Source organism: Cryptomeria japonica, chromosome 1 (genome assembly GCF_030272615.1).
Source record: "Cryptomeria japonica chromosome 1, Sugi_1.0, whole genome shotgun sequence".
NCBI classification, from domain to species: Eukaryota; Viridiplantae; Streptophyta; class Pinopsida; order Cupressales; family Cupressaceae; genus Cryptomeria; species Cryptomeria japonica.
The window spans coordinates 219,598,796-219,618,025 of NC_081405.1; the positions used below are offsets into that span (position 1 = coordinate 219,598,796).

A 19,230-nucleotide genomic window follows, 5' to 3' on the forward strand; every position below is an offset into this window, starting at 1 on the left:
TGGACTTTTGACATCCGCCCCATGGCCGAAATTCGGCGAATGCTGTTTCCGTGAAATGCTTAAATAAAGAAGAGCTTTCGACTCTTGACTGTGCAACCTCCTGTCAAACTCGCTTTCTAGGGTTGCATTGAATAAAAAACGATATTGGTTTTTTAGACACGATTTTTTTCCACTAGCTCGTGATTTTATCGCGATTTATCCTCTTCAAACAATGCGATTTAAAAAAAAAAAATTGGCTGCGATTTTTTGGAAGACTAAATCGTCCGGAATATTTACTCCGGATAAATCGCGATTCTGACGATTTTTAGCCGATTTTTTCATCACTGATATTTCTATTTGTCATCTACACACATCTCTCACTTCTTCCACATCTAATTCTCCACATGCCACACATTCAATTTATATCTTCATCCCTCCATGAAGAGAGGCATCTCTTAGAAAGGAGACAAATCTTTGAAAATATATCACCCTTTGTTAATAATCTTACCTTTTATAAACTAATCGCTGCTCTTTAAACATTTTATTTATCTTCAAATATTTATTGTTATCTTTTTATATATTTTATTTTAATCACACTTCTTCACAAACCAGATGAAAACCTTGGTGCATCCTGTCTCATGGCCAAAAAGTAGAAGTTGCGAGTCAAATTTGTAATTCCTGACGAGTTTTTCTCGAGAAATAGGGTTTAACCCGCGAGATTTCGCGAGTATTTCCTCAAAAACGCTGCGTGTTTTTATAGAAACTCGGAGCCGAGTTTAATGGCGAGTGATTCGGCTAGGGTTTTGACCTGCGAGTACTCGCGAGTTTTTGAAAAAACCCGTAGAGTTTTTCATCTATGGTTAATTCTACTTTTTGCTGTGGTAAACAATCAATTGTAAAATCTTTCATTGGTATGTGATAGACCTTGGATTGTATAACAAATGTTTGTTGAAATGCTTTCAAGTTCTATGGAAGATTATGGCTAGTTGCAAGTGCATATATGTTTCTATCATTTACATAAACACTTTCAAAACAAACAAATTAAAAAATTATCAGTTGTGAACAAACTAAGGCACCCAATAAGGAAGATTCTGCCTTATCAAACATTATATTCAGCACTGCTTCATAATAATAGACTCTGCTCATTATATCTTTAGTTTTACTGCCTTGTTTACTTAAATCACTGCGTTGTAATGGAGCACTACTCCTTGTATTATGATCACTGTTTCTTATAAAAAAATCACACTCTATGTTTTATCATTACGTCTTCATAAGATATGGACAATAAGAATTAAGCACAAGTTCATTACTTTCATGAATATGTCTTTTACAAGTTGACCACTCATATACCTCTTCATAAGGGAGGTGTCTATTTCAAAGAGGTCGGCCTCTTTGATAAACAATTAAATTTATTTTAATTCTCCAAAGATGGTGAGCATATTAGGAGTTGGCCTTCAAACAAAACTTCAATTTATTTTCAATTTTAAACTCACCAACTAAGGCACCGAATGAGGAAGAGTCGGCCTTATCAAACATTATATTGATCACTGCTTCATAATAATAAACTCTACTCATTATATCTTTAATTACTGCCTTGTTTACTTTAATCACTGCCTTGTAATGGATCAATGCTCCTTGTATTATGATCACTGTAAAAAAATCACACTAAGTTTTATAATTTCCTCTTCCTAAGTTATGGACAATACAACTTAAGCAACAAGTCGATTCCTTTCATGAATATGTCTTTTACAAGTTGACCACTTCTTGCATAATCTGTGATAACCTATATTTCTTTGACATCAATGACAACACAATATTTTCAACAAATCCAATAAGTGTCTCTATTAAAATTGGACACTAAATCTTTATTTTATCAACAAATTAGATATTTTCCTCTAGGTCAAGAAGTGAGTCAGCCTGAAAATATGCTTCAATTATCATATGTGAGGTGATAGAACAATTATCAGAACTCTTGATCTAAGTATCCATGTGAACTCTTCTTGCAATCATTCCAAAGGGTTGTTTCATTGCCAGTGCCAAAGCTGAGTTTGTACAATAGGTTATTAGGAACATAAAATCCCCAAACATTTCTTAACAACATTTTTTCAAGCTTGACCAAGCCACATGATCCTCTCCTAACTTCCTAGTGAGAAGCAGTAGTGAATACATTGCCATACTTATTCATTAATAGATGAATTATGAAACTTATATTGTATCAAGGGAGAGCGCATCTGCATGCATACTTGTAATGGATGCTTATGCAATTTCTTGCCTACCTCTATTATTATCTTCCCAACTTCTATGAATATTATTTTATTCTTTTTGGGCAATTGTCATCAAGGTCTTGCTCATAGTTTTGAAGGAAAGTTTACTAAATATCATCAACATATAAAATAAGAGAAGTATTGGTGTAAAAAGAACTTGGGCTATGAAATGTAATTAATCACAATGAACAAAGTAAATGTGAATAGAACAAGAGGGAGTAAATCTAAAGGTGGTTAAACTCTGATCCACAAGACATAATTCAAGGCTAAATAGTTTTGTGAGGGGAGGGTCTGCTAAAGAAAGATAGAGCTAATGAAGATGAAACAAGATATCATGAAAGGAAATAAATGTTTTCACATGCTTGCAATAAGCCTTAGATTTGATGAACCAAAATAATCAATATGAATCATTGGAAAAGTGCTCAAATAGGATCTGAGAATGCTCATAGGAGAATGTCGAGGGTTGAGGAACCCATGTTGGACAATTGTAGGAGGAAGCTGATTACCCTCTCTAGATACCTTCTTGAACTCAAAGGAATGTGTGCCAATGTTATGTTTGTGTGGCTATGGACAAGGAGATGACCCTCAAAGATGAAAGAATGCATATCTTATCCACATGAAATGAGATCAAGATGGTTGGGGTGCTCCATTGTAATACCTAAAGAAGAACATTGTTTCATTGCTTTGTCTTTTGTTGAACACAAACAGACTTCATTGAAACGGTTATTAATTTATCCAATGGTCGTAGTGTGCTGAAAGAATGAAGTAATCAACTTGATAGCTCTAGCGTTTCATGGTGATCTTTTGAAAATAGGAAGACAAAGAATTGCTTGAGTCTTCTTAACAGACAACGATATCTCTTGTGATCTCAAAATATATAGGTAGTCTCAACCTCCAAGATGGGGAATTATGAAATATCATATCACTCCCAAGATATAGTGGTCATTTCCAATGTGTAACTAGTGGAATTGTATCCACAACTTGCCAAGGGGAATCCCCAAGTCATGTCAGCAATGATGCTAGATGTATTCAGTTTGAATGATGATTCCATGATCCATCACAATCCATAAGAAATGTTTGACATAAAGAGCTAACTTATGGTTGAATGGCTATGGAGAATTCCATGTGACCTGAATTTAATTTTGCTGAATATTGTTGCTGACAACTCTAATGAGAAGGAGAGGAAGGGCATCTAAGGAATACATGAATGGAGGACATTGGTTAATAGAGAGGTCAATAGATTGATGTAGTGAATTGGTCTTAGTCTTGGAATATCATGACCATTGACATTTCGTGAGGTACAACTAGACAACTCCCTTTGAAGAGCAAACTACCAAGTAGGGATATCTCTCACAACTTGAAGCTAAATCAGCCAAGGATTTGAGCTTGTGGATATAAGAAGTGAACATGAAGATATACTTGAGGTAGAGGGGCCAAGTAGAAAAATTTGCTTCAATGATTCCTCAATGAACACTTTATTTGCATCAAATCATATGCCTTAGAATGAGATTTTGTACACTATATGTGCCTAGTGAGGAGACCTCAAATTAGGTTCCCAAACCTTAGACTCATAAAGAACCAAAGGGTTAATAACTGCATTGAAGAGGTAAGGTTTATCCTAGTAATGTATTTGATAATGTCTTCCCTCCATGAACAAAAGTGAAGCATATCCCTTATTAAAGAATAAATGCGAGGCCATTTTTGGACAAAAAAATGGTCTAGTGCATTGAACTTCTAAAAAGTATAAACTTCTGGTATTTGTACTACCTCAATTGCTAAAGAAAAACTAAAACTTGGTTGGAGTATTTTTAGATGTTTGAAGAAATAATTGTGATTTGTTGCCAACTGTAACTTTAAGCTAGTTTTAAGTATGAAAATATGCTTCTATCATCTTTAGAAGCTGGGTTATGCTGAACATTCTTATTAGGAATCTGCCTTTTTTTCCCTAAAGACAAAGAAGCCATATGTGAATTTAACATTTTCTTGTCAATTTAGTGTAGAGTGCTTCTAGACTCAATTGTTTGTATTTTTTGCATCTTATTAATAGATCAATATTGTCATATATACACTTATCTATAGTACTATGATTGCAATTTTGTCTAAAATATTGTGTCTCCTATCTATATTTTTTATTTTATGTACTTTGACATTGAACTATCACATACCAATAAGCAATAGTGGTAGAAATTTCATCATGATTTTTATTTCACAATTGTATTTGTAGTTACTCTTTTCATTTATCATCAAATCGCATCATTATGCAATCATGATGGATTCTTTATCTTGCTATATGGTTTTTTCTCTATATATTGTTTAATTTATATTAATATCTATATAATATAATGTTTACATCTACAAATTCATTTCTCCATATCTATATATATTCACTAATAGATTAATTAATACATTTTATTTGTTTTGTGATTAATTCATTTATGCTTCCTTTTTGTTTTTTATCTTTTCTCCTTCCATCGTCTCCCTTAGTTTTTGATCCTCTTGTCATCTCCCTCCCTTTTAAAGATTTTGTCTATAATCAATATTTTTACTCTTTTCTTCCTGATGATCATTGAGTGTGATCTGAAATATCTTTTCTTAAGATGCAAAAATGCACAATTTAATCTAGAAGCACTCTACACTAAATTAATGGATTGTGGAAAACTCATGCTTGTTTTTAGGTGAAGGGTGTTGTACACCTTGCACAAGAATGAATCATTTTACTTATGTAAAATTAATATTTATTTGCTGGTGCATCTTTAGGAGATGTGTTTAGCCACATTAAATATTTATTTGGGTCTATTTGTAAAGTTATATGTAACATTGGTTATATTTTTTTTTGTGTGGGTTGCACATGGGAAAAATATTTAATATTAGGAAACTTAGTACGAGAAAGTAAATGTGGGGTCATTGGTTTGTGCACTCATTGTTTTGAGAAACATAGCTTTACCTTATCAGTTGGTTGTTTTGTGTGAGTGAGGTTATATTAAAGCAAGCATATGTTTAGTGGTTGAGGCTGGCTTGTTGGCTAGTTGGTTGTTTGGCTTGGCTATCGTTTGTATTGAGCTCTCTTGTTGAGTGATAATGTGAAGCATTGCATGGAATGTGTGGTTACATGTTTGGACACATGGAGGATGCATTGGAGGAGTTTGATGTTTTAAAAGTATTCACAAAGTTTCATTGTTGAATAATACATTGAAGGTGGATGCTTTTGGATGCTAGGTTTTTTCTCGTTTGAGGGTTTTCCTAGGGTATATCTTATGCAATCTTGTGGTATGTCTTTGATCTTTGCATTATGACTTTTGTAAGTTTGTATGCATGCTTTTCTCCCAAGTTGTTGGTTTAGGTTTGGGTTTGAGAACCCGGTTCGCCAATTTGGCTAAATTTTTTTGGGGGGTTTTGATTCATTTGGGTTCACTAGTACAAAAAACATGTATATATATATTTATTTATGTTTATATAAATATAAATTCACCTTATATAAATTATAAAATATTAGAGTATAAATGTATTAAAAAATTAATAGAAATATTATAAATACTAAAATATATTCAATTAACATATTATTTAAGAATCTAAATAAAATATTCTAAATTTTAAACTTTAGTACTAAAATTAAAACTTGATTCTTTGCATTTCATCCCCCTGATTGCCACTTCAAACGATACCGTACTCTGCCATCGTTTTGTCTTGCCTTTTCAACGGATGCCTTCCATTGACGAATCCCTTGCATTTGCGATATTTTCTATAGATTTTTTCAGACTTGTAGGCGAACTGGACCAATACTCGGACTCGGATTGGCCGTGGCAGTAGGCAAACTCGTTAATTCAGCTTTTCTCTCATGGGGTTATGTAAGCAATGGTTTGATTAACCTAGAATTTTCTAAACACCTACCGTGTTCTTGTTAACCCTTTTTTGCTAGTATCTATTTGCCACTCTAGAGGATCAGCTAGATGTTTTGAATTTGCACTTGTGGATTTATCAACAATGAAATGGTCTTTTGCATTGGGAGCTAATGAGCAGTTTCTTGTCATAAGGTAAGGTTATTTTTTGATCAATTAATATGAAACCTGGCATTACATCAACAATTAGGGAGGTTAAGAGTCATGACACAACACCTTTTTGTATGAATGGGGAAACTGTAATATGCAGCCCTCTTTACCTTTTTTTTTTGTTATTTGAATGTGTTTTGAGAATGTTTGATAGAGAGAATAGAAGAATATAAAGAGCAGATTTATTTTCCAATATATACAATACTAGAACAGCAAATACCAATGACATGCTTGCAATTTTTAATACTTTAAATCAATCATAATCTGAAAGTGCATTACAAAGTCAAAACTGAAGATACCCAGATGGGAAAATCTGATCACATACATAAATAGATTGCTGGTAAGAAGAATAGAGTACTACAGAAAGAAATAACCAGCAAGTAGAAGGCTCCAAACCCTAGACGCTTAGCATGATAGCTTCCAGCTTGGACGGCACGAAGAAGATAGGCAACAAATACATCAAATAGTTCCAAACCCCGTCACAAATCACCTCCAACAGCCAACGCCCTGCCCACAATATCTTCATGTCCCTCATTTGGCAGATACGGCCTGCTCATGAAGTATGATCGGCAATAAATGGTATGGCCCAGCCAAAGATGTATGGCCCAGCAAATGAATGTGTGTAGCAGAAATAACACCCTTAAATTGGCTCTTCTTGAACAAGTACGCAATACAAACCCTCTCAATATTAAAAATCTGAATTACAAATGAACCCAGTTCTATTTCCTGTATGAAAACAAGAAGAAATTCTTCACATTATGTCTCTCAATAACGTGGATACGCAATACAAACTCTCTCAATATCAAAAATCTGAATTACAAATGAACCCAGTTCTATTTCCTGTATGAAAACAACAAGAAATTCTTCAGATTATGTCTCTCAATAACGTGGATACGCAATACAAACCCTCTCAATATCAAAAATCTGAATTACAAATGAACCCAGTTCTATTTACTGTATGAAAACAATAAGAAATTCTTCAGATTATGTCTCTCAATAACGTGGATAACGTTGCCTGCAAGGAGTTTTGTCCTCACAAACCAAAGAAGAACAATCCCCTTCAGAAGAAGTGACAATATCAAATGTCAAACTCGGCATACCAAATGAGCTTCGCAAAACTCTTTATAGCTCTCCCAGGCAATTCAGCTCCGTTCACTTTTGCCTTTTATTAAATAAAATTCTTTTTTTTAATCTTCCAATGTAGTATCTGATGGAAATATTGTCATTGATGTCAAAGATGCAAGAAGACTATCATTAATGTCAAAGGTGATGGTTAAGGAATTGGATAGCTGTGATTTGTATGAAGACATCTCCATAATTAGATGATCAATTTTGAAGATGAACTCCATGTACAAGATGTGGGTATACAGTGATCAATGCAGCGATCTTCTTACAAAGACAATGAACCACTAAGCAACAAACTGATATATATATATTGTCTCAGTAAATGGCTACAGAGCATAGTGACTGAGAATATATACTGTATATTCTGATATATAATGCTGTACATAAACAGAAAGACATGATTACAGCAACAAATGACCAAACCATAGAAGGAAAAATATTGGTGCAGTAATCAAAGTTGTGGAAGAGACTAAGACAGATACAAAATGACAGCATGCCAGTGTAGAGAATGACAGTAGAATACAGAAAACTGCAGTATATTCTACAGTATACAAACATATATTGAAAACTCTGTATACAATGATATGTCACAGTATACTAACAACATACATAAGACTCAGATACACATGCACTGATATATATACATACATTAGCATACAATACATACAATGATTTATTTAACATGTATTACAATTTCAAAATTTCCTTCAAAGAAGGATGCGATGGAGGAATGCAGTACAAAAAGACATTCATCATATGTGTTAATCCATACAGACATCATATGTATAGACATGACAATGATTAAGATAGAGAACCGAAAAATCACTAAAGGTATTGGTCGTGGCTAAAGGCGACAATAAGGTATATAGAATACAAACACAGAAGATCAAATCATTATGATAGCAGATTAAGGCAAACTATATACAAAAATTAATATTGAAATAACAGTGATAAGTTTACGAGCAACTAATATTAATAAACTACAGTGTAAAAATGGAGGAGTAAGAAGCGTTTATCAATAACTTATATGAGCAACAATTCTATTTAAGGAGAAAATCATTTGATAAGGAAGTGATTATTTTATATAAACAACACTCCCTATGATAAGACAAATTTGTCTTATTCAAAAAGTGAAGTATTTCTGTCCTATTCCTATTTTGTCCTATTCTCATAAGAAGTGGTGCAATATGATTATTCTTCTTTGTTGAAGGTGTGATCCTATAGTAGAAGGGAAGATATGTCCAGGGGGAAATATGATTTGTCTTATTCAGAAAAGTAATGTTTTTGTCTTATTTATGTAAGACAAAAAGGTGCGATTCATTAAAGAGGAATTAATTATTAAGTAGCAGACGAAATCAAGGAAAGGTTCTATAAGCACGATTTCATTACAACATTACACCTTGTCGGTGATTTCATTTGAATAAAATAATATGAAGGAAGTTGATTAATGTTAACTATTATTAATGATGAGTAAAGAAATACAAACATCTACGTAATGAAGTAGTGTGAATATATGCCACTTGACCATGGAAGAAGACATGTGATAATAGAGGAAGAATATGAATGAGAAAGGTGTGGATATTTTAAGATGAGATGTTCAATTAAAAACAATAATACGATTCATACACAAAAGACATAGACTTAAACCTTCTTGATAAACTTTGAAAGGGTGCGATGAAGAATATAATAGAGATACATTTAACGTAATTGTGTTAAAGTATTTTGAAGATGGGTGACTCCTCATTTGTGAAAAGACCTGTCTTTTAGATAAGGATATATATGTTGAATGATGGAAGAGTCGGGTGAGTGGAATATGTGAGGAGTATGTGATTATTATTGAAAGGAGCATAGCACATACGTGTGAATGTGTGTGAATATGGAATAAAATGATCCTTGAGATTTACGTGTGTGCAGTACATGAGAAGAACTATATATCAGATTTATGAAGATTTTATGAAGACCTTATGAGCAGATCTTGTACAAAAGTTTGGATCAGATTTGGAGCAGACTTTATGTCTGATTGAAGAAAAAATTGCATCAGATTTTGGAACAGATTTTGTGCCCTATTTGTAGCAGGTTTTGGATCAGTCATTGAGCAGCCATAAAGCAGTGTTAGATCATATTTGTAACGAGTGTTGGGGCAGATTTATAGAATGTGTTAGATCAGATTCATGAAGTGATATAAGAGTGAGTAACAGTTAACATTGAGAATATAAATCAGAGAAGAGAAGGGATGTTCGCTGTCTGTGGTGTGCACAGAATGAAAAGATTTTAGAAAGTAATATGATGTGTGAATTGTATAAAGAGTATATATGCAAACATAAAGAAAATATATTCAGATAAACAAAAGGAACATGATCAGGCTGAATAAGAATATATAGAAGATCATTTCAGATTTGTGAAGGCTTTGCATGAGCAGATAAATTGTATATTTGATAGGAGGGATATGAGAAATTAATAGCAGATTAAGAAGATACTTTTTATGTGACTGATTAGTAATATTCATCATAACAGATTTGAGAAGATCAAAGTCCATCATCTGTTGTTATAGCAACATTGTAAAGGTGGAAATTCAGATTTATATGAAGTGGGTTGGTGCTCACAAATTCAGAAGTGGGAGTTGGTGCTTCCAGTGGGTTGGTGCTCACAAATTCAGATTTGGGAGTTGGTGCTTCCAGTGGGTTGGTGCTCACAAACAAAGTTAGGGGTTGGTGCCTCTAGTAGGTTGATGCCTACGAACATTGTAAAAGAAGATTTATATAAAAGCATTTATTGCCGTGGTTTTCTCCCTTAAGGGTTTCCACGTATATATCTCGTGTTCTAATTGTGTTCATATTATTTAGATCACATATGAATGTTGGTGTGCAATGAATATGTTAATGAGATAAGTTATATACTTATGATTGAAGTTGAAAAAGTTTAAATTGATTAAATATTGTTGTTATACTGATTCACCCCCTCCCCCTCTCAGTATAAACGCGTGCTCTTCAGTATCAAATATTAAAGACCCCATCCATTTAAAATAAATCACAGTTTACTTTATAACTGGCCCTCTTATAGTCCCTTCATTAAATAAATTAAAATAATGATAATGTTAGATCTTTAATTTAACTTTATTAATTAATAACTTAAATACCAATGGACTACATAAAACGCTGAGATAATCATCAAAACTGAATCCATCGACAATACTAATAATAGTAACCTTGCGAGTTGACTCGGTGCTCAAAATTGACTTTTTAAAAAAGTAAGTATTGGAAGACTAACCCAAAATAACTCCAAAAAAGGGCATAATGCTCATAATAACGGTGGAAGCTCAACTAAACATCAAATATTGGCAAACTGCTGGACATATTACCTCCAATGCTCTCTAATCCTAACATTTGCCTATGGCAACCAAATTGAGTAGGCTAATGATCCACCAATTCAATTGGTTAGGAAGGTGACATTATCGAAACATTGTATTTTAGCATAATAGTTATTTCTATATATGTATTATTGGATTTTGTTTTGGTTTGCTATCCTTGAGGATCGGCTGCTTGGTTAGAATTCACTGTTGTGGATTTATCATTAACGGGATGATTTTGGGCATTGGTAATTAAATTAGCAGTTTCTTGCTCAAGGTAAGAGCAGTCTTTGATCTATTGAGATGAAGAGTGGCGACTTAGTCAACAATTAGGGAGGTTAGGTACAACACATTTTCTATGAATGGTCTCTTGCTTTATTTTGTTATGGGCTCTTGATTGTATAATATGCAAATAGTAATGATGTTCATGACAACAAAATGATTTGTTTTCTTTGTTGCTTTGGTTTTATATTTTCAGCGTGTGGAGTCATTCTCTACTGCTTTAGGTCTGCTAGCAAAAGAAAGGTGAGGATTACTAAAGCACATGGATTGATTTATGAGCTACACAACATTGCAAATTTATTTTTAAAGATTCATTTCTCTCTTTCTAAGATGGTCATATTCTATCATTTGGGTTTGTTTTACAGTGGCCTCTGGTTAAAGAGGTTGGACAAGAAGATTGAAAGAACAGTTTTGCACTCTTATCGCAAGGTATGAAGAGATTTTAGGTAGATTTTATAATCTTCTCAGTTAATAGCTAAAATTCAATATGATACTATTATTTTTTGTTTAATACTTTGACTTGATTCTTGTGACCATTAGTAAGATGCAATACTTAGTAATGACTTTATACACATAATTAAGATGCATGTGCCATAATAAGAATATCTGATATGATAAAGTCATACGAAGATGACTACAATTATCACAACAAAAACAGGCTTGTTTATACTTGAAGTTGATATCATTGCAATTATAATGTCAAGGATGTAACAAGCGCTGGAGAGATGATAATGAATCACCATAAATACAAAGCAGGAACTTGGTAGCTGTCATATAACTTTTATGCTCAAATTATCAATTTCTCACATAAACTTGAATCAGTAAAACTGCAATCACTAATAATGACTTTTTACATGTAATTAGGATGAATATGTCAAAACAAAAAAAGTGATATAATGAAGTATTGAAAATATATGCAATGATCACAATATAAACATGTCTGTTTAGGTCAAGGGTGTAACAAATACTCAAGATGACAAGGAATCACCCCAAATACAATGCGAAAAATTTGAAGCTTTCCTTACACTAATTTTGCGTTTGTTTTATATGATAGGGATTGACTGGCCAAACAAATTACCAACACTCTTTTCCTTAACCATTGCTAAAAGGAATTCATCGTTAGTAATAAAATATACAAGATTTTAAACCCAATCTCATCTTTTTATTTGGTAAATTTTTCTGCTTTACTCAACATGCTTCAATATTCAATCAGATGGAAAATAAGCTTCTTTGCGAGGTTGCAACTCCAGTTATCTAGATCCTAAAAGCCATGTTTAGAATCTGCTCTATGGATGGGTCAAGGCATATCACTAGGATTGCCAAGATATTGAAGGAAAAAACTGCAAAGCCAATTTTTATGCTAGTAATCCCATGAATCTTGTAGGCTCATATGTATAAATAATAAGATGATGGAAGATCCCAGTTTAAGAGTATGCTTTGTAAATCAATTAAAAACCCATAATTTGATTGTTGTTGCTATGCTTATTGTTGCACCCCTACAAAACTCAATGTTTATACTTGCTTTTTCCCATTCTATCAAAATTTATAGCCATTGTCTTTGAACCAAATTCAACTTGTGGTTTTTCCAATCAGCTTGCAAGGTTGTTTGTGTCATAGTCTTTGTTCATCAACTAACAAATTTTGTAAGATGATGGAGGTTGCAGCTGCTCAATATCAAATAATTACAAGGATTGAAGACTGTTGATGGCATAAACGAAAAGTATGAAAATGACTAATTCATGAAAGGGACATCGTTCTTTGTCCTCTACTTGACAAAGACACTGAAGGTATGCACTTAACATGGTTCAACTACTTGGAAATTCTGCCTATGATCTTGAAGTTGGCTTGAATGGCAAAGATTTCTGCTTGGCTCAAGTGAAGGATGTAGTCAGTGTATAGTGTCTATTGTTATGTTCGATAATATTGGTTATCCGAATATGTATTAATTGTTCGTATTGAGTGTTTGTTAGCATTAGGTAGTTATACGCATCGGTTGGTTGACGGTTGTGTTCCTCTTGGCAACTGTCAAGCCTTTATATATATCATGTATTGTCAAGAAAAGTGGGATGATCTTTCAAATCAACTCCGATCCTTGGCTGACCATCTTTGGTCTTCTTCTGTAATAATTTCATGTGCGAATAAAAACATATTTTACTCCTATATTTATATGTTTTGTCATCTTTATTATTAATTCATGTATTTAATTTATCAAATATAGTAGTAAACATTTGACGCAAATGTCTTAAAATAAATCTTGTCAATTTTGTGTGATTCATGCCCTTAGATCCTAGTAAAGGCGAGAAGAGGCCATAAGGCGGTCAAGACCATGATATCAAACGATCTTTAAGGATCATTGAGCAAATGGAATGAAGGAGAAGATTACGAGAAACACTCGAGGAAAATACAATCGTACGATTCCAAAGTCGGAGCCCTTCTTGAGAACATAGTCAAGTTGAAAAATCAAGACAACCTTCTCCAAACAAGTGAAATTGGGTCATGTTCCTTCAGATAATTGTACGTGACTCCAGAGCAAGCAAATTCTAAGTGCTAGATTTGCATTAGAATAAAACCATGGTAAGCTCGAGAAAAGCAAAAGTTGCCCAAGTTTATAGGCAATGTGTTAGAGGATCCCATCAGGCATTGTAAGACTTGCAAGACAGTTGTTGTATTGTAAACACACACGTCCCATGGCAAATGGGGACCCCCACTTTTTTGCTTTCTAGTTTAGTTGCCTAGCCTGGCAATAGTTTCGTAGCCTCTAGCCTTTGTTTGTGAGAAGTGTTTTCATCTTGTTAGGTCTAGGGGTGTGTGTTGATCGGTCCTTGAAATGACAGAGTGTAAAGTTCATCCTTAGGGTGTGATCAAGTTAGGAATTCAAGTTTCAAGTTAAAAATCCATGAACAAATGTTAGGATTGAGAATTGAGGGCAAAGCTGCAAAATGTTGTTGAAGTGCAAGAAAAGTTGCAAAGTTTCATCAGGACAAGTTGACATGGAATAGAGATTTTGGAGATTTTGGAAATGCAAAATTCAAGTGCAATCCATGTTGAAATGTGGAATTCAAGGTTGAGATGTTAGAATTCTCGTTTGAGTAAGGAATTCCAAAATTGAAGTTCAAATTCCATGAGTGTGTGGAAATATACAAAATTTGTTTCAATTCCTTGTTTGAAGTGTGGAATTCTAATCTCAAAAACTCAATCCTAAGTCTAAATAGGGAATTTCAAGGTTAAGATGCAAAATCAAGGTCTAAGTATGGATTCACAACCAAAGTCAATTTTTCCTTGGTGAATCCATGAATTTCATTTTAGATTTCTTCGCAATATCATTTTGTCCATGCATTCATCATTTTAGCACTCTATATTCCTTGTATACATGATTTGAGTGCAAAACTTTCCTTGCACTCATCATTTTAGCACTTGCAACTTCATAAACAACCTTAGTCACTGCTTGGAATTCCTTGTCAAGGTGTGTGTAGCGCTCCATAGTTTAGGAATATTTGTCTGTAGTGCCTAGGTATCCTTCAGTCATCCTCTCTAGTGCCTAGGTGTCTTGGATTAGTTCTTGCAAGTTTGCTTTAGTTGAAACGAATCCTTAGTTTGGTTGGAGGTGCGCTCAAGCATTTTTGAAATCATTTTGATAGTGTCCTTCAATCCGGAACTATGGGACCTATAGTCTGTTGTGCGAATCGCACACCCATCCCTGTCTTGGACAGGGACCCCCCGGTTTGTGCCTTTCTGTCTTTGCAGAAGAGGAAGGGGATATGAAGGGTCAAGTTGGTGAGTGATGGAGTCTCGAGTGTCATCTTGATCTTCAAATGCCTTGAAATTTGGCTAAGTCTGGACTTTCCTGACCCTGAAATTTGGCTAAGTCTGGAATGTCCTGATCCTGAAATTTGACTAACTCTGAAAAACTGAGGAATCCTCCAAAAACTAGAATTTGCAATATAACTCCTGGAGGTCCGAAACCACTCTCAAACATCTTGAAAGTATATATGGAATATAACTTAAAGTATAATTCTTATACTTAAATGTTATATTCCATAGAATGATCCTTCGGCGAGATCTTGACAAACTCGCCCAAGTGCCCAAGCTCGCACTTCGTGAGGAAAACGTTTAAAATCACTTAAGTCCTCCAATTTCGGACCTTGGGGCTAAAATGTGAAAAAGTGAAAAAATTGCAAAAACTGGCAAAAGGTCTGAAAATCACTTATGTTGCAAAAAGTGCATTAGGTCCAAATTTCACTTAAAACCCCCAATTTCGGACCCTGGGGCAAAAAGTTGAAAAGTTTAAAATGTTGCAAAAAGTGTCAAATGGTCCGAATTTCACTTGAGTCTCAATTTCAGACCTTGGGGCAAAAGGTGAAATATTGCAAAAAGCTCCTCCAGGTCCGAAATTCACTTAAAACCTCAATTTCGGACCCTAGCTCCGAAATTTGAAATTTTGGCGAAATTGCAAAAAGGTTCAAGAACTCCGAAATTGCTAAAAGCGTGAAAAGGTCCGAAGTTTTATAACTTGCAAGAAGGGGGCCAAGGTTCGAAGTTTTATTTGCAAAATAAGGCAAATGCTCCAAAATATCCCCAATCGCGAAAAAGCGTTTAAATTCATTCAAACACTCTGCAATTTGCAAAGGGTGAAATAGCTCCGAAATTTCAAAATATGTATCAAATTTTCCAAAACGCGTTTAGCTCCGAAAATACTCCTAGTTTGCCAAAAAACGCCTTGAAACTCCAAATTTGCAGAAGTGTTTAACACTTCGAAATTTCCCAAAAGGTGCTTTAGGTCCGAAAATGCTTAAAAAGTTTGTAAGAAACCCCAAGAGCTCCGAATTTCGCCCAAAACATCAATTTCGGACCATGGGGCTGAAATTTAATGTTTGGAAGAATTACAAAAACGTCCAAATGGTCTGAAAATGCCTTAGTCAACAAAAACGTTAACACTCCGAATTTGCAAAATGGGCTTATGGTCCGAAGTTTTTTCCAAGTTGCAAAAACCTCTCCAAGGTCCGAAATTCGCCATAGAGCCCAAAGTCGCAACACATAAGGCAAGCATGGGGATTCGAGATTGGTAAAATTCCCATTCCTCCGAAGAACACAATGCAGAAAGTGTAATAGACAACAAAGCGTGAAAAAACGCAGAGTTCGTAATTTGGAAGATGGAGTGTGATGTCCCCTTCTAGCTAGAGACATCACTCTAGCTTGTGATTAGCCTATCAAAGACCCTCGTAGGCTAGTAGGATTGGATAGAGGGTCACCTTGGCGTGGAGATTTTCCGGTGACAGAGCAGAGTACACTTCTGGGTTGCCAGAGTTTGTTTATGATGAGTTTTGCTTTGAGTTTGGCTTGGCCAGGCTATTTTTAGCAGTTGGAGATGGACCCCAGCTATTTTTAGCAGACATCATGGTCATATGGGTGGTCAACTAGTGAGCTCCAGTTTCAGACGACATAGCTAAATTCAAAATATTCGTGGAGTTAGACAAGTTTGAATGACTTAGCATTTATTATTAAGTGATTTAATAATAAAGTTATAAAGTGACTTTATATTATAATCACTTAACTTGAGGGTCAACTCATCATTAGACGGGGCCATGTTTTTAATTAAATTATCTGAGCCAGACTATTGAAATATTAAAATTAAATGCCCATTTAATGATTAAAATCGTTTTGACACCCAAAGTGAAATTAAATGAAATTACAAGCAAAATTGTAATTAAGAGGATTAGGGTACGACTTGCAAAAAAGGATATATAGCGTTGAGTTTGGAAAGAAGAGGATGGCTATTTTATTTTGACATTGTGAAATTGAAAGGGTTTTGCTCTGGAAACTAGGGTTTTCAGCCACCATTGGAGGACGTAGTTGCTTCAATGTTCACCATCTGAGCTGATGAAATATTCAGTGATATTTGGTTTCAGGAAGACTTCATTCAGAGGTCTTATTTGCATCTAATTGCGTAGATTTATTGAAGAAATTTTGGTGATTAACAAGTATGGTACGGATTGCTACAGTACCACCGCACGGACTGCTACAGTGTCGCGTGAACAGTACCGCATGAATAGTGCCGCCGTACAGACTGCTACAGTGCCGCGTGAACAGTAATTTTTTTCAAAATAATTAAAATTTGCAGTTTGCAGATTTTTCAACTACTGGGACAGCAAAAATCAGGTTTTTTATCTTACATTGTAATGAATTTGTTTTCCAGGCATATTGGCCATAAAACAGAACAACATTCCCTTGATAGTCTCGTAAATTAATTCCAGCAGTAATATTATTGTTTCAGTATTATTTTAAGCATAGGAGTTTATTTCAGTATTGTATCATTGCTCATTATTACCAAAAAAAACACAAAAAAATCCATAAACATTCAAAAACCAAAACAAATTCAAATCTACTGCATTCAAAAGAAACAGTCAGCAGAGGAGAGCCAAGTTGGGTTCTTACATTGGTATCAGAGCTAAATCCTGCCATCCTGAGGGTTTAGCAATCACATGCAGCCGCTTGAGGTTGGCTCTCACAGATATTACACTCGCAGGCGAGCTTTGTTTGACAGGGAACAAGAATTTGACAGGCAGCCGGGCACCATGGGTGACAGGCAAGGGGGTAGCCCACCCAAAGGAGATAGGAATGAGGAGCAAGAAACAAGGGAATTTTTCAGAGCAATGGCTACAGGACAGCAGGAGATGGCTCAGGCGTTGCAGGCACTCACCACCATGATTGAGCGCATGAACCCCCAAGACAGACAGAATCAGGAGCAAGGGGATAACAGGAGTGCAGTGGGGTCACCTAGAGCTCATAGGACTCATTCCAGGACAGCAGACAGGCCTACATGTCCTACCTTCATTAGAGATGAGCCTGAGGTAGCACCTACAGGAGAACCAGGAGAGGAGATGTTCACAGATATCCTCATGGCTGTGAATGACGAATGGGATTTATTAACCCCACAGGTGCGAGAGAGGATGACATTCGAAAGGTTTGTTAATCAGAGGAGAGAGCATTACAGGTCACTCAGACAGGATAGGAGGCCTAGAGGTCAAAATAGTGAGCTAAATAGGGTTACAGGCAAGCTTACTATGCCTACATTTGATGGGAGTGGTAAGATGACAGCTCAAGCTTGGATTCATAAGCTTGACACATTTTTGGCATTGAGGCCAATGACAGAGATTGAAGCTATCAAATACGCCACTTTGCATTTGGAGGGAGTAGCACATGATTGGTGGTACCATGGTATGGTAACACTTCAGCATAATCAGGTGACAGAGTACCAGGACTTCGTGGATAGGTTGGTTGAAAGATTTGACAAGAAAGATCCAGAGGTTTACTTCCGGGACTTAGCACAGCTAAAACAAACAGGCAACTTGGAGTATTTCATTGGTGAATTTCAGCGGTTGGCAGTCATGGTGCCAAACATTTCAGAGCGTAGATTGATAGTTCTTTTCATTGAGGGCCTATCCGAACCACTGAGAGGTTGGATAAAGGCATTTGATCCTATTTCTTTACAGGAAGCTATGAAAAAGGCAAGAAGTATGGAACATGCAGTCCCAACAAACAAATTTCAGTCCAAAGGAGCATCTTCTAGTAAGGATAACAAACCATTTTATAAAAAACCAGAGAGGACTGATTTTAAAAATGATTCTAAAGATAAAACTCCAGCGCCTTTTGACAGGGAAACATTAAATGATTTGAGGAAGAAAAAATTATGTTTCTACTGTAAAGGACCCTATGATGCAAACCATGATTGTCCTCTTAGACCAAAGGGCAAAGCTAACAGAGTTATGTGGGCATACTATGAGGAATCAGAATCAGATAATTTAGACCAGCAGTGTGATATAGAGGAAATAGATGGTGAAAAAGAGGAAGACAAGGCTGAAAACTTGTCTAAAATGGAGTCCAAAGATGGGGAAGGAGATGGGCAACTTAGGGAAGCTCGTCTCACAAGTATTAGGCAGGATGGGTCATTCCGGATGAGAGGAGTGCTTGCTGGACAGCGAGTTATAACTTTGGTTGATACAGGTGCCACTCATAATTTCATTGATGCTAGGATGGTGGAGAAGCGTGGCATACAAACAGAGGAGTTTGGAGGAATTAGAGTGAGGGTAGCTGATGGCTATGTCCTTAAATGTGATCGTAAGATCACTGGACTCCCATTGAAAGTTAATAATTATGACTTTAAGGCAGATTTCTATGTTGTGCCTATGGG

At 35.2% G+C, this 19,230-nt stretch overlaps 1 protein-coding gene across 3 annotated transcripts in view; it reads left to right on the plus strand.

The window, feature by feature from the left end:
* LOC131042897 (E3 UFM1-protein ligase 1 homolog) overlaps positions 1–19,230 on the plus strand; it is a 251,377-nt gene that overhangs the window by 131,619 nt on the left and 100,528 nt on the right. For all 3 annotated transcript variants that reach the window (XR_009105331.2, XM_057976226.2, XM_057976225.2), the window contains exons 15-16: positions 11,239–11,285; positions 11,408–11,471. Coding sequence is in view for 2 of the 3 variants with exons in the window: in XM_057976226.2 (XP_057832209.2) it covers positions 11,239–11,285; positions 11,408–11,471 (111 nt within the window). In the remaining variant the exon portion in view is untranslated. The remainder of the gene's footprint in view (positions 1–11,238; positions 11,286–11,407; positions 11,472–19,230) is intronic.